The sequence below is a fragment of the Lissotriton helveticus genome, chromosome 8 (genome assembly GCF_964261635.1).
Source record: "Lissotriton helveticus chromosome 8, aLisHel1.1, whole genome shotgun sequence".
In the NCBI taxonomy this organism is placed as follows: Eukaryota; Metazoa; Chordata; class Amphibia; order Caudata; family Salamandridae; genus Lissotriton; species Lissotriton helveticus.
Genome location: NC_136069.1, coordinates 1,049,338,245 through 1,049,352,944, shown reverse-complemented (window position 1 = coordinate 1,049,352,944; position 14,700 = coordinate 1,049,338,245). Strand labels below are relative to the sequence as shown.

Here is a 14,700-nt window from a genome sequence, read left to right as displayed (position 1 = left end):
GTCCAAGTGCTCCTTCAGCATTTGACTCTCAGTGATAGCTATGGACGAGCAGTCAAAGGCTCCCTCGGGAAGACGTGTAGATACAGGTTAGCCCATGCGACTCATGACTCAAAGCAACTCAGTAATGCCAATAAATAAATGTCTGGTAAAAAATTTGCTTTTATATGTAGAATAACTATGTTATTTCTAACTCTACACATTCAAAGAAATACAAGTTGTAAGCTACAACACAATTCCCTAAGGTCGGGGCTATAGTGTTTATCTGGCAAATCTCTGTCACACCCTATTCTTTGCAATGTGGTAAGTGTTATTCCCCAAACCCTGGTGTCCAAATCCAGGACATGCTCACTAATAAGCCTTACTAAAGAGTCCCCTCTAACTCTTTTGGAAATAGTCAAGAGTGTTGATGGGTCCAACAGGCCTGGTTCAAGTCTTACCCGCTCCAGATTAAGGAAGCATTCAGCATTTCAGCGGGTGCCTGGGCACTTGCAAGCCCTGGCCCTGTTTCGAGGTCCCTGAAGGGGCAGGCTCTTTCTCAATCTCTCAAGGATCAGACGTGCTTTCAGCTTCCATCAGAGTGGTAAGTTAAATTTTGCCCACACCATGGGAGGGGGATGATGTTTGTGCTCCTGACTGGAGTTTTAGGGATGGAGCAAATTCCTCTTGGCTTCCTACGGAATCTATGGAGTCAGTCAGGAGGCAAGTATTGATGCACAATTTCACCCTCCTGTCGTAGCTTCAATTTTCCTAGAAAATGGGCCACACTTGCTGAAACTCAGTACCGGCAGCGGTCCTGGCATACCAATTTGCTGTGGTACTTGCTTGCAATGTGTAGACTTCAGTGTAATCACTGATACCACGGCAGCCCCTCCTGGCATACAGGGTTGCTGGTAATGCTCACACAAGTCTTTGCACTTTGTTGGCACAGTCACTTCTGCGGAGGCCTTCTCTGGCATATGGGGTCACCGCAACAAGGTGGTACAGGCTCCGGCACAGCACTCAATGCATCCCTCAGTCCATTGCAGCCCTCTACTGGCATGCAGTGGTCACCACTTCACTGCTGCACACAGGTAATGACCCGATCGGTGCACAGTTGTCTCCTCACTCCTCGCATCGAGTCCTCTCTGCAGGGCTCCCCACCGTAGCTAACGCCCTTTAACTTTCTCCTCTCCCTCACAGGGAACGCTGGTCTTGGTAAGCAGTCAGGGAGCCCTGCAAAGTATAGGGGGAGAACTGCCAAGGGTATACCCCTACTCATGGTGTGCCATCCTGACCAGATGCCTATTGATCAGACACAAGTGTGGCTGCAGGAGCTTACTTGTCTGTGTCCGCCACTATCCGCTGCTGTGAGCCATGCTTCTCATCGATCTCTATGAACTACATACTACTATAATAATAATATTATTCCTATTACTTTCACTGGTATGCCTCACAAAAAAGCATTTATTAAACATTTAATGTTGCAAATTTTCCTTCTTCCACATACCATGTAAAGTCTTTAAAAAAAAATGATAACAGTAGCAAAAATGTAGCTTTGCTTTGCTGTTCTTACTTTCATTTTAGGTACATTATAAGAAAATAAAGTATGGTTACTGAATATGTTGCCACACCAATCAAAATGTGTGATTTGCTTCCAAGCATCTCTGATTACTTGACAAAAATAAATCATCTACTGGGAGAAAGGGCATCCACACTCTGGACCACGGCTCACCCACATGTTCCCACCTTGCACAGCCTATCAGGTCCTTTATTAAAAATGCCCTCCCACCATCCTTCACTTTTAAATAGATGTGTCCTGGTTGTGCAATAAGTGTACTGGTGTGGGTTCTCATTAGATCCTTGGACATGCATGTCAAGTCTGATATTTTATAATAGAAAAATGAAAAAATAACAATTTCGCAACGTATTAGGAGCGACTTTTTTTCTGTAAGTTTTTGTGCTAAAACAGTTTTTACAACATGATGGATATTTCATTTCTGCTTGTAGAAACTATGCAGTGAAGGACAGAGAGTGATTTGGTGCCTTCCATAATCATTCTGGCTTAACTGACATTACATATAAATGTAACCCACAAAGAAAGTCTTCAACCTCTTGAATTAGTTCAAGCAATGTCTCCTATTCACTCGACCCAGACTAATATTGCATAGTCAAATTCAGGGACACAAATGGTACTGGCATTTTTGTTAGTCTGTTTATGCATGTGAAAGTATTTGCAATACTATCTAGTTCTTTGGTACAATGGGTAGTTCATAAATTATATTAATATTCAATTAGAATCATATAGCCTACCGTCATGATCAATTTACCCTATCCCTAGTCTCAATCTGTCTTAATCCCATTCTCATTTGTTCACAGGATAATTACGAACTGTCCAAAGTTGTACAAGAAATTAGTTATTACTATTCTTTAAAAAAGTTTACCATGTTACAGTTTGCAAAATGTAGACTTGATTTCTAGTTATCATTTAAGCAATTTAACCAGCTATTACTTTAAAAGCTGCATAAAGTATTGGTATCGCATTATCAAATCCTAGGGGTACAAGAAGTAAATTCACATTTCTCTCACACCCTCCACCAATGAAATCTAAGAGCACAACACCAACGTTGACCCTTGAAAGTGAGACATTGTTCTGTTAGTTGTAAATATGTACTCAAAACTGAAAGCTGTAGTGTATTATTAAACTATGATTGCCAATAGGCATATACTGAAAGTATCAAAAGTTATCAAAAATTAAGCTTTATTGTTCTTCAATCACTTAACATTGCTTTCTCTTCCATTTGATGTATTACCATGCTAGCATAGCTCCACTATTAAGGGGTCAATTACGATGGCATCAGGAAAGGCTTCGAACGGGAATTGGATTCAGCGAATCTGAATCGGACACCTTTCCGGAGTACCGATTATGATGTAAGGAAACCGTTCGAATCAGTTTTGAATGGCATTCGGACAGACCGAGTCATTCGGAGCCGATTCATACAGCTCTATGGACAGGGTTTCCAAATGAGCGATTACGATGACCAATTTGGACAGCTGTTCTGATTCGGTCTGCCCGATATAAAACGGCTGTCGTAGCAGGCCCCCCTTCACCCTGAGGTCTCTGGTTAGGGCCCATGTGGGTACCCATGGGACCTCCCCTGTTAAACCATGCACAGTGTGGAAGGCAGAATGGGCTGCCCGTCTCAGGGTGCCTGGTTTTCCCCAACAACCCATGTTATAAATGGGAGCCCGTGTTCTCGTTCGGAACACAGGTTCCCATTGAAGTCAATGGGAATCTGACCGAATGATGTACAGAAGCATCCTATTCGGTCGGTCGGATTCGCAGAACCAGATTCATTTTTTTGTGGTGAGAGCTCGGACCATATCTCGGAAAAAATCATACAAATGGTTAATGCTATAAATTGCATCTCAGCTGTCAAAACTGGTTATTAATTCTGTCTCTGATTGTCTCACCTCCCTATGATTATATCGATAAATCAAAGTCCATGATGTACTTTCATTTACTGGATGAAACAATTTTACACAAAAACACTATATTTCCCACCATACGATTTAAAACATTAGCAAAAAATGCCAGTTGCAAAGTTGGAGTATTCACAACATTAGAATTTTGTTAAAAAATGTAAACATTGCAAACTGTGAATTTTGTAAAGTTTTTTTGAAAAAGTGCATTTTTGGCGGCCTCTGGAGCAGCGGAAAACTGTATGCTCTACAGAAAGAGACAATAGCAGCACTTGGACTGCTGTTTCTTAGCAGCTGTCCCTCTTTGAAGCCCCCATCTCCGGCACATCCTTGCCACAGATCTTGCCCATCACACTATCGCCTGCTCTCTGAGAACCTCCTGTCCCTGCCAAAATCCAGTTGCCTGAAGATCATTTTGCCCCAACACCATTCCTAGAATTTGAAATTGCCCCAGTTTCCCCCTGTCAAACACCATCCACACCTCTGCTGCACCTTGCAAAGTAGAAGAAGAAGAAATTAGCTTTATTCAGTTTTCATTTTGACACGTAAAAAAAACATAAAAGCACAACTTACTATAATATTTTATCGTTATATATATACAATAATCATAAAAGGAATTATAATAGAGCAATTAACACAGTTATTTATACAAAGACAATTCATACTTGTTTGTACAATTATCATAAAAGAAGTTATATAAATGTTAATGAGCGTTTCCAGTTGCATAACATCATTTTTATACATGATCATAACATTGATTTTAGAAGTTTCAAACTTATAAAATAAAACCTGATATCTCGGCCGTACTATATTATAAAACAGGGTTCAGAGAAGCTTTCTACATCTGATGACACTCTTCAGAAATTGGACTATGTGTCTCCCAAAGCACTCATTCTCCAAAAGCTGCAGTGCAAGATAGGCTGGGCGACATTGCCTCGAACCCCATATTTTTAATAGTGGTTGAATCCACCTCTTCCTTTGATCTTGATAAAACTTACAGAAGAGAATTACATGAATGGTTGATTGGGGCGAAACACCGTCGCAAAAGCAGTTTGGTAAGTTCCTTGACCATTCATTTATGGTCGGGAAACTTACCAAGTGGTGAAAAACATCCAATCTGAGTGGTACAAGGACAAATCTGTCATAACCACTTAGTATGTATGTTAAGTATGGCTGGAGACCGATAGTGGACCGAATCATTTGGCTGTGTTGAACCATAGGCCTTGAAGCTTCTGTAGTAAATCTAGTTGCTTCCAGATGGGCCATACAATGTTTTTTAAAAAGATTCTTAGGAAGAGTTCCCAACAATATAGGTCAATCATAAAATTCTGGCCGGCCTAGATCAGTCATAAAATCTTTCATATACTTTAACCATACAATATCCAGAGCATGATCTAATTTCAGACAATCTATTAATACATCCTGATTAAATGTAGTTTTTGATGAGGTGCAAATCCGATACCATAACAATATTGGCTGGGCCTTTATTGTGTTGGTAATATATGGTAAACCCAACTCACTATGACAAACATAGGTTGAAGTAGAACGAGGAACTGCCAATAAATACCTCAGAAATGCATTTTTCACCTTCTGGATATATTTTACGTCACGGTACCCCCATATCCCAGCCCCATAAGTGGCTACAGTAATGCACTTGGCTCTGTATATTTGTCGCATCTCTGCCGGAGGCCTCTTTCCTAATTTTTTGGCAGAAATTAACTAAAGCCGTAGTGGATCTCATAAAAAATAATTCCCTCACTTTTACAGCCTGACACCATGAGCCCTTATTATCAATTAAAATTCCTAGATAGGGATACGTTTTAGTAGATTCCACCTTTTTATTATCTATATAAATGTCTTTCCACTTTCTTCCCGCTGACCCACAGCTAATTATAAAAGTTTTAGTAATATTGATATTTAGATCTAAGTTTTCCATGAACTTGTTATAACTGTCAAGGGCCCGTTGTGGCCCTATTGGTGTACAGGCCATGACTACAACGTCATCCGCATAGAGTAGGGCAAGTATAGGACATCTTTGCGACTGCAGTGGTTCCCGGCACCCCTCCAACATGGCTAGCTCCAAGCCATTGGTGTATAAAGTAAATAGGAAGGGTGCCAGAACGCAACCCTGTCTAACCTCCCTCTCCACTTGGAATGGCACCGTACATTCTCCCTTACATCCATATCGTACAGGAGCACTTGTATTGGTATAAAGTTCTCTTAAAAAAAGAATTATAGGGGCCTCCACCCCCATTACTGCTAAGATACTCCAGAGTTTACTATGGCTTACGCAATCTAATGCAGCAGTTAGATCTACAAAGGCCAGGTACAGATTTCCCCTTCTCGCCTTTGTATATTTACCCATAATAATGGTCAAGTTCAGGCCCTGTTCTATTGTTCCTAGCCCATCCCTGAAGCCAAATTGGAGGTCCGATATGATGTTATTATCCTCCGCCCATTGCTGGAGATGGTTCAAACTATACGGCCTACCACTTTGCCCATAGAATCCAGCAGTGAAATGAAACGATAACATCCCGGATTATATTGATCTCCCTTTTTAAAAATCGGTACCATAATAGATTCAGACCACAAATCTATAAGTCCGATTGCGCAGCAGGCCTCTAGTACCTTTGTTAATATTGGGCCCCAAAGCTCTAAGTTTTAGTTAAAGATGTTGACAGGTACACCATTAGGATCGGGAGCCTTTCCGCCCTTACTAGCTTTTACGGCACATTCTACCTCTTCCAGGGTGAAGGCCAGGTAAATTGAAAAATCTATTGATGGAAGACTTAACACCTTGGGTGCTTTGAGTTTTCCCCTCCTGTGCTGAGGGCTCTCTAAATCCCATTGTTCATGACAAGCTCAGCTCGTCATGAGCACACGAGTAGTATACTGCATGACGAGCTGAGCTTGTCATGAGCACGGAAGGGGTTAAGGCTGTAGTATTTACAATTATGGCTTCCTCCCCCCTGGCTTTACCGAAGATGTTAGCGAAATGTTCCACCCAACGTTCTTTGTCGATGGCAATTTCTATTGTAGGGGTGTTTTCTACTTTCATGAAAGGGGATTTTACCACTCGCCAAAAGGCAGTGCTATCCTTATTAACACTTGCCTTGTGTAGGTCAGCCCATGTCTGATTTTTTAATTCTGCTTTCCGTTTTTTCACAGCCTTCCTACACACCCTATCTTTTTTTATATCCATATCTTTTTTATGTACCACAATTTTTAATTCTGTATAGGCTCTTGTACAGTTGCAATTAAACCACTCCTTGTTCTTCCCATTTCCCTTTTTAAACCAACTTTCAGAGAGTTCCTAATTGTTTCTAGTACTTGTGCATAGGACTCTACTACTTCCTCATGTAATGATGAGTCATCCAAACATTTTATGATTGGTTTAAAGCTGTTCTTGGCCACTGTCTTCATGAACTCCTATGGTACTACCTTATCCCATTTCAGAGAGTAGCCATTTATCTTATCAATAGTCAGCCTCTAAATTGCAAATGCCGTTTTCTTGTAAGGGATCCGTGTTTCCAGAGGGAAAGATATGGACACACTCAGTAGGTAATGATCGCTTAATACGTTCTTATGTATTTTAAAGCATCGCAAATGTGAACTACATCGATTAGGAATTATTATAAAATCAATAATAGTGCTCAATCCTCGTCCATTGAAGGTTTGAGAAATTGGGACTGGTGGTGCACACAGTACAGTACATTGGCAAAGCACAGGTCCAAAACAAATATCATTTTGTTTAATAGATCCCTGTAAGCGGAATGAGGAAAGTGGGGTACATTACAATTATCTTCATCAGCCAATCCAGAAGTTACATCATTATTGTGCGAACACAGGGCCGTATTGAAATCCCTCTCATACAAATAAACGCTCACTTTACTACTATTCTGAATTTCTTGTAAGGTATTTCTAAACTGTTTTAACAAATCCGCCAGATCTTCCTTCGATACATTATTATGAAAGTTAATCAGGACAACCACATTTTTTTATCCATATTCAAGGTCACAATTTGACAATTTGGTTCAGAAATTAAGAAGGAAATTTTGTTTATTGTCACCAAATTTGAGACGTACATACTCAGGCCTCCTTTCGGTCTCCCATGTATGGATGATATAGCAGATGTGTGGTAGGTCTTACACCCTTTAATGTGGATTTCATACACTGACCACGTCTCCTGCAAACAGAAAATATCAGATTTCCCCACAAACTCATACCAGAGGTGGTTAGTTAATTTAGACTATAGGCCTGCTATGTTCCAGTATAGAATCATTAAACTCTTCACATTGACAGTTTGATCTATTTGGGAGACAGAATGTACGGCACTGGGTAGTGGAGTATGTGAACTCATAGGCATATTTATTCCCTGATCTACTTCTAAGCTATCAGAAAGGATGGACCTAGCATTTTGAAGTCTTTCATCCGAAGTCCTAACTTGAATCTTGGACATGGAGTCCCCACTTAAGAGGGCTTTCTTTGGTCTTAATTCTATAGATTTTAATCTAGGGAAGGTATAAACTAGCTGTTTGTCTTGTGCTGTTAAATATGGCTGAGCCAGTCAATCTACCTCTTCTAGGGAAGGTAAAGATGCAAACCGATTTCCGACTGGTATATTATATACAAATGTATCTCTCGCCTCTAAATCCCTACTATTGACCCCTCTATCCAACATGCGTGGTGGTTGATAAAACGTAAGTGGTTGAGGGGCAAGATATTAATACCTCCCACTATCCTATTGTTATTACCTGCCTTCCAAAGAATGTTTTCCACTAACTGGGGTGTTTTGAATGTTAGTACCACACAGTCTCCTGGTAACGTTTTCTGTTCTTTTCCAAGTCACTCAACCCTACAGGCCATTTAAAACTCCATAAATAGTTGTTCCGTACACCCAACCTTCGTGCCCAACTTTCTGCATCATATAATGCAAATCTAGCTATAAATTAACCTTAAACTGTACAAAAGAAAGGTAGAGCAAAGTACAAAGCGAATACATGATAAGAGAGAGGATGCAGGCAAAAGGAGGATTACCAGCAGAGGTCCTCCATCTGCAATGTTATGAAAGAATGAGAAATTGTATGAAGAAGACTATGTCTTCCTTCCTAAAGAGCAGGAATAGAGGATTATGCTGGTTATGACTGGGAAACTATTTCTTGAGCCTAGGAGCATACCAAGAGAAGGCAAAACATCCTGTCTTCTTTTCTCATTTTTTTCTCTAGCCTGGGGTGAGCAGGAGTTCTTCTCTATCACGATAAAATAGGATTGGGGCTTGTATACAAGTTCCGTCATGATTTTCAACCCCAACTTGCCATGTCCAGTCCTACAGTGCTTAGCATTGTCCCTCTAACGTTTAACAAATATTTCATACAGCTTGTCAAATCTATTATCTTTTTTGTTGTCATTTTAAACTATTCTGAGAACACACAAGTCTTACAAATGAAATCCTTGGAGGACGGCAACCAAAATGTAAAGTTTAAGAGCTATTACTGGCTGAAGTAAGCTCATCTAAAACCAAATGCGTAATGGTTGTGATGAATTGTATCGAACTCATCTACTCCCATTGAACAGGCATTTTAGAAAACTGCTCAAACCCACCGGGAAAGCTTGTAATTATTACAGGAGTCTACATGGCAGATATGTTTGGTTATATGGAAAAGGCAATTTTCTACCAGCTCAAGATTCATAAAAAGTTATTGAGATAATGTTCTCATACCTATCTTTTTCGCATAACGTACTGAGACTATTGGACCGAGTTTCCTAGAGTGGTTATCCACATAGAATACAGGGTTTTCTAAATGAGACAGATAATTCACTCCTAGCAATCTCAATCAAAATACTAATTTCTCAAAGAGTGTGTCTGTGAATGTACATTTAAGTGTCCTAGACTATTTGTGTAGATGTAGGTGAGCAGTCGGGGCTTAACTCAAGAGATGGTACAACACTGCAGCACAGGTATAACAGCTGTAATAAAGTACACATGTTCGGTCAAGGGCTGTGTGTACTCAAAGGTTTTCCTAATAACACATTTATAATATTTACATTAGAAACTGACTCTAATCAACGAAAGATGCAACATATGATCCACAACACAATATTACAATGAGCTATTGATCCGAGTACGAGAATGTCAATCTCTAGTGGGGATACTGGACACAGTCGGAGCAGGTGTACACAAAAAGCAAGGCCCCTTGGCTGTACACTATATTGTTTGTGAACATCTGGTTCTGATGAGCCTGATTTTGTCTCGTGGGGAGATGTAGAGAGGTAAAATACAAAATCAACATATTAAACAACTTACAATGAATAATATATACTTTAAAATAAACAATGCCCACTGAATCCTCAATACACCCCACAAACTGAAAGAATTAATAAAGTGATTTAAACACAACCATCATGTAAACCAATAATTATGTTATTGAAAAATACATAAAGGTGTAAAGATTCAATATCCAATTTACAAATGCACATAATTAATACATTAAATATCAGTGAATATGTATTTATCTTAAGACACTACTCGCCTCATCCCCTTATGAATCTCACAACTCAAATACAAACTTAAAAACATATTTAAAAAAAATAATACAATTAAATAACAATTACCCCAACAACCCCAAAAAGGATACGTTACTATACTATTATTTAGAAATTCATTTATAAGTAATTTCACAATAAAGCATAAAAACATAACACAATAAAGTGAAAAACCTAATACAAAACAAATAATATAAAAAACAATATTCTAAACTTCAGCATTGTAACAAACTAAAAATGATATACTTACCTGCTAAATTTGTATTCATAGTGTTTCAGTAGTTACAATATTTTGACCTCGTTATTATGGTATGATAATATTTTGGGGTCGCTATTTAGGAGGACCTCCGCAAATAAAATAACAAAACTGCATTCTGAACACCACATATGTATGAAATGTATTACTATTAAGGTAACGTGTGGCAGCACGCTCTTTGATGACGCCTGCAGTGCCTTTTTTAGTCTTGTCCGGTCTCACAGTGCAGTATTCATGTTTGTGCTGCTAACGACTGGGCACTATTTCTGCTTGTGCTGCTCTGTTTGAAATTCTTATAGTAACCATGTATGCAATCTATGCTTGCTTTTCTTGTGCCATGTGCAGACTGTAGTTATTTTTGCATCTCTTACACATGTTACATCAATTGTGATGTTATTTGTCTTAATGTGGGGGCTTCGCTTTTCATTGTATAAATTCAGCAGTCCGCTTCCTATTTCTTCCAGATAATCAGTGTTATTTTTATCTCCCCTTCACAGACTGGCAGATTGCTACGCTTGCACTACTTTTGGGGGGTGCTGCTATCATCCTCATTTCTTTCCTGGTGGGATTGATTTCCATCTGTCTTGGATCTCGGAGGCGGTTCTACAGACCGGTTGCAGTCATGCTTTTCGCTGCAGGTATGGAAATTAATTACTTCCGTCACTGTATTAAAATGTCACAGGCACATCTTCCTGTTCAGCGGTGGCCAGAGATCAATGGATTCTTCCGGGGGCCTGGGGCATGCTCAGCGGGGCGAACAGATATGCACTGGCTAGGTGAAATGAGCAGGATACCATGAATTCTAACACCTTTTAAAAACCGAATTAATATGAAAAACGATTTGCAATACATCGGGGCTGGTAAGGGTTAAAGGCCCTGACCTTTTACAGGGGCAAGGATGCAGATTAGGAAGCAGCATGAAACTAAAGTAAGTCAGCTATCTGTCAGTGGGAGGGAGATATGTTAATTTCTGTTACCTTTTAAGATAACAGTCTATGTAAATGTAACACAAACATTGAGTTTTTTTTTTAGAATATAGAGTTATTTATTTGATGCTTCTTTCTTTGAAATGATAATAAAACATACACAATAAATCATTTTTGTTCTAGGTTAGTATCCTTCAAATTAGTTATCTCAATCACTCATTGGTAAAGCCAATAGATCTGTCTTTTGGCTTTCTCAATCCGTGTTTTGTTTTGTCATTCTTTTGAAAAATGTTATTGGTCAGGGAGCTGCTGAGCCATCCCCAATATAAAATAAAAACTTTGGCTGAATGCTAAATATTTTTTGTGGCTCTCAAAGCACACATTGCCATAGTGGCATATGCTTTGAATAGAACTTTGTGTGAGGACCATGGCAGAAGTAAACTGACCCGTTTTCCCATGCTGTACACTATAGTCGCTGGAAGAATTATGTGATCACACAAAAACAATGCAGGCAGGAAAACAGATCAAAAGTCTGCTCCCAGCGTCAGGAGCATTTCCAAAGCACCCGCCGGTTGGGAGCAGAATTCTGTTTGCTCCTCTGTGGCGAGAGTTTAGAAAATACTCCAGTCAGCGGGAGCAAATACAGGTCCGCTATGTCCCATTGATGGACACCCCGTGACATAGCTAGTGAGCCGGACCTGGGGCGTGGGGATCCCCAGGGCAATTAATAGTTCAAGGAGGGGAGCCACGTGCACCCCTTCCCTTTTACTTAGTTCCGCAGCCCAGGGGGATGGAGTCCCCAGAGCCGTAAATGGCCCACTCCCCCTCAAAAAGAAGTTGAGCCCTGGGAGATGGAGTCCCACAAATGCGGGAGGTTGTGCTTAGCCTTTAAAAACATATTTTGCAGTCGATTTGCAGACCCTCTGCAAATTTGTGGCAAAATTTAGAAAAATTATTTGGGCACTGGCTGGGTCCAACTGAGACCCCACTACCAGGCCTAGGGATCAGACTTCCTCTACACTGCCGCCTTATGTCTTTTTTAAAAACTTATTTTAGGACTCTAGACTGAGTACTGAGTCCTAAGATGGCTGTGACCACTTCCTAGGTGAGGTGGTGGCAGATAATCAAATCTTAGTTTGAGATCTGTCGGGATCCGCAGAGGCTCTGCATCCTTCAAAGTTTTTGAGCATTGATTTCTCAAAAACTACTGAGTGGATTTACAACAAAACACACAAAAAACTTCTTTCTGGAGCAAGATTTAGCTTTCTGCTAAAGTTGCTAAAAATCCGATCAGCGGTTTAGGCTGTTGCTGTGTCTAAAGTTCCTATGGGAAAATGAATGGGTAAAGGGTGTTTTGGGGCCCCCTTTTTTTCTTCCACCCCGCTTGATGGATCACCCCAAAACTTTCCATGTCCAAACTAGGTAAAAAGTAGCACTATTTTGAAAATTTTGTTGGAGATTCGTCAAATGGCACCAAAGTTATTTGCAACACAAAAAATGCATTTCCTATGGGAACACAATCCTAACTATATATCTACCCAGTAGCAACCTCAAATTACATCACTGATTACATCACTGATGACATCATCAACAGAACCACTCACACATCTACTCACACACCCACACAATCACTCATACACCCACTCACACACCCATACAACCACCCAAACACTAACTCACTGTTCCATTGTGCCACTCACACTCTCACTCACTCACCCATTCAGCCACTCATATAGCCAAGCACTTCCCATTCACCTACTCACACAACCACTCCCTCACTGATACAGTCATTCTGACAGCCACTCCCTGACCCATACAGCAACTCACATACTCCCCTTATTCACCCCTGCAACCCTTCACACAGTCACTCCCCCATACTCTCTCTCAACAGAGCCACTCAGACACCCACGCACACACCCATACAAGCACTCACATGAGTACTCACTCACCCATGCAGCTATTCACATAGATACTCACACTCCAATACAGCCACTCACACAACCAGTCAGTTAATCAAACACCCACAGGCACTCAGTCACACATACAGCCTCTTACACACACAGGCAAAACCCCATATAGCTACTTACACAGCCACTTGGTCACCAATACGGCCACTCACATATCCACTCACAGACCCATACTGCCACTCACGCAGCCACTCACGCACCTATACAGCCACTCATACACTCATTTACTCATCAATACAGATACTTACAAACCCACTCACTCATTCATAGAGCCACTCACACACCCACTCACTCATCAATTCAGCTACTCACACAGCCCTTCACTCACCGAAATAGCCATGCACACATCCACTCACTCACCAATACAGCCAGTCACACAGCCATACCCACTCCCATACAGTATTAACGCATTCACTTATTCACCCATATATGTACTCACATACCCTCTCATTCACCCATACAGCCACTCACACACCCATTCATACACCTATACCGCCACTCAGACATCCACCCACACACAGATACACATAGCCGCACAGCCACTCACATAATATATGTTAGAAATAGTATAACTCATATGTAGTGCACAAGTAAAGTAATTTAACTTTTTTAGTACCTTAGTATATATATTTAACACTCACAAACATTTTAAAAAAACTCTCACAATCACTGGATGATGTCATCAGTGATATCATGAGTGATGTCATTTGAGATGTCATGAGTGATGTCATGAGTGATGCCAATGACCCTGTCATGAGTGATGTAATATGTGAGGCAGTGTATTGCAGGGGTGTAAGTTATAGTTAGCTCGGTGCTGGTAAATTTCACTGCTTTTGTACGAGTGAAATCTGAGTCTAACTAATACATTTCTGTAACTTTTGTTTTTTTCTGCAAATTTCTACATTTTTAACGCTAATTAAGAGGGCCAACGCAATGCGAGGTTGGGGGTGGGATGTAGGGCCTGGCCTTGTGTTGAATTACCCCCACCAGGTTGGTGCTCCTGTCCCCCTCTTCCATGCCATCCATTGTTCAAGTCCTTGCTTCTGCTCCCTCATTACAGCCACTGCCCTTCCCAACCCCGAACAGTTAGACTGCTGCCCAACCACCTCCTCCCTACCCTCATTTGTTCGAGTCCATGCATTAGCTCCCTCCCTCCTACTCGGCATGGTCTGATGTGCTACCACTGCCCTCCAATTAGCTTGATGTCCCTGCCCCTTCTCCTGCCCTCCATTGCAAAATTCTATACCCCATCATTGCCCTCCTGCTTAGCCTCTGTGCTCAATTTACTGTATCTTCTCTCCTTCCCCTGCCCTTCGATGTCTGTGTGCATGCCCAGGCTCCCTCCTGTATGTCTACGATGTTGCATGGACCTGCAACTGCCCCTCCTATCTACTCTGAGTGTTCTGTTGAGGTACCACTCCCCCTGCCACCTCCCCCTGCCATCTCCGCCCTGCCTGCCTGAGTTCCATGCCCTTATTCCCTTCCTCCTGTCCTGCATGGTCCATTTTGCTGCTACTCCCTTCTGCCCTCCATACTCTGTTGTGCTGCT

The 14,700-nt window shown here is 41.0% G+C and overlaps 1 protein-coding gene across 1 annotated transcript in view; it reads left to right on the top strand.

Annotated features, from left to right (window-relative positions):
• Positions 1-14,700, top strand: part of TMEM47 (transmembrane protein 47) — a 259,133-nt gene that overhangs the window by 149,388 nt on the left and 95,045 nt on the right. Inside the window, exon 2 of the mRNA XM_078656118.1 lies at positions 10,756-10,896. Within this exon, the coding sequence (XP_078512244.1) occupies positions 10,756-10,896 (141 nt within the window). The remainder of the gene's footprint in view (positions 1-10,755; positions 10,897-14,700) is intronic.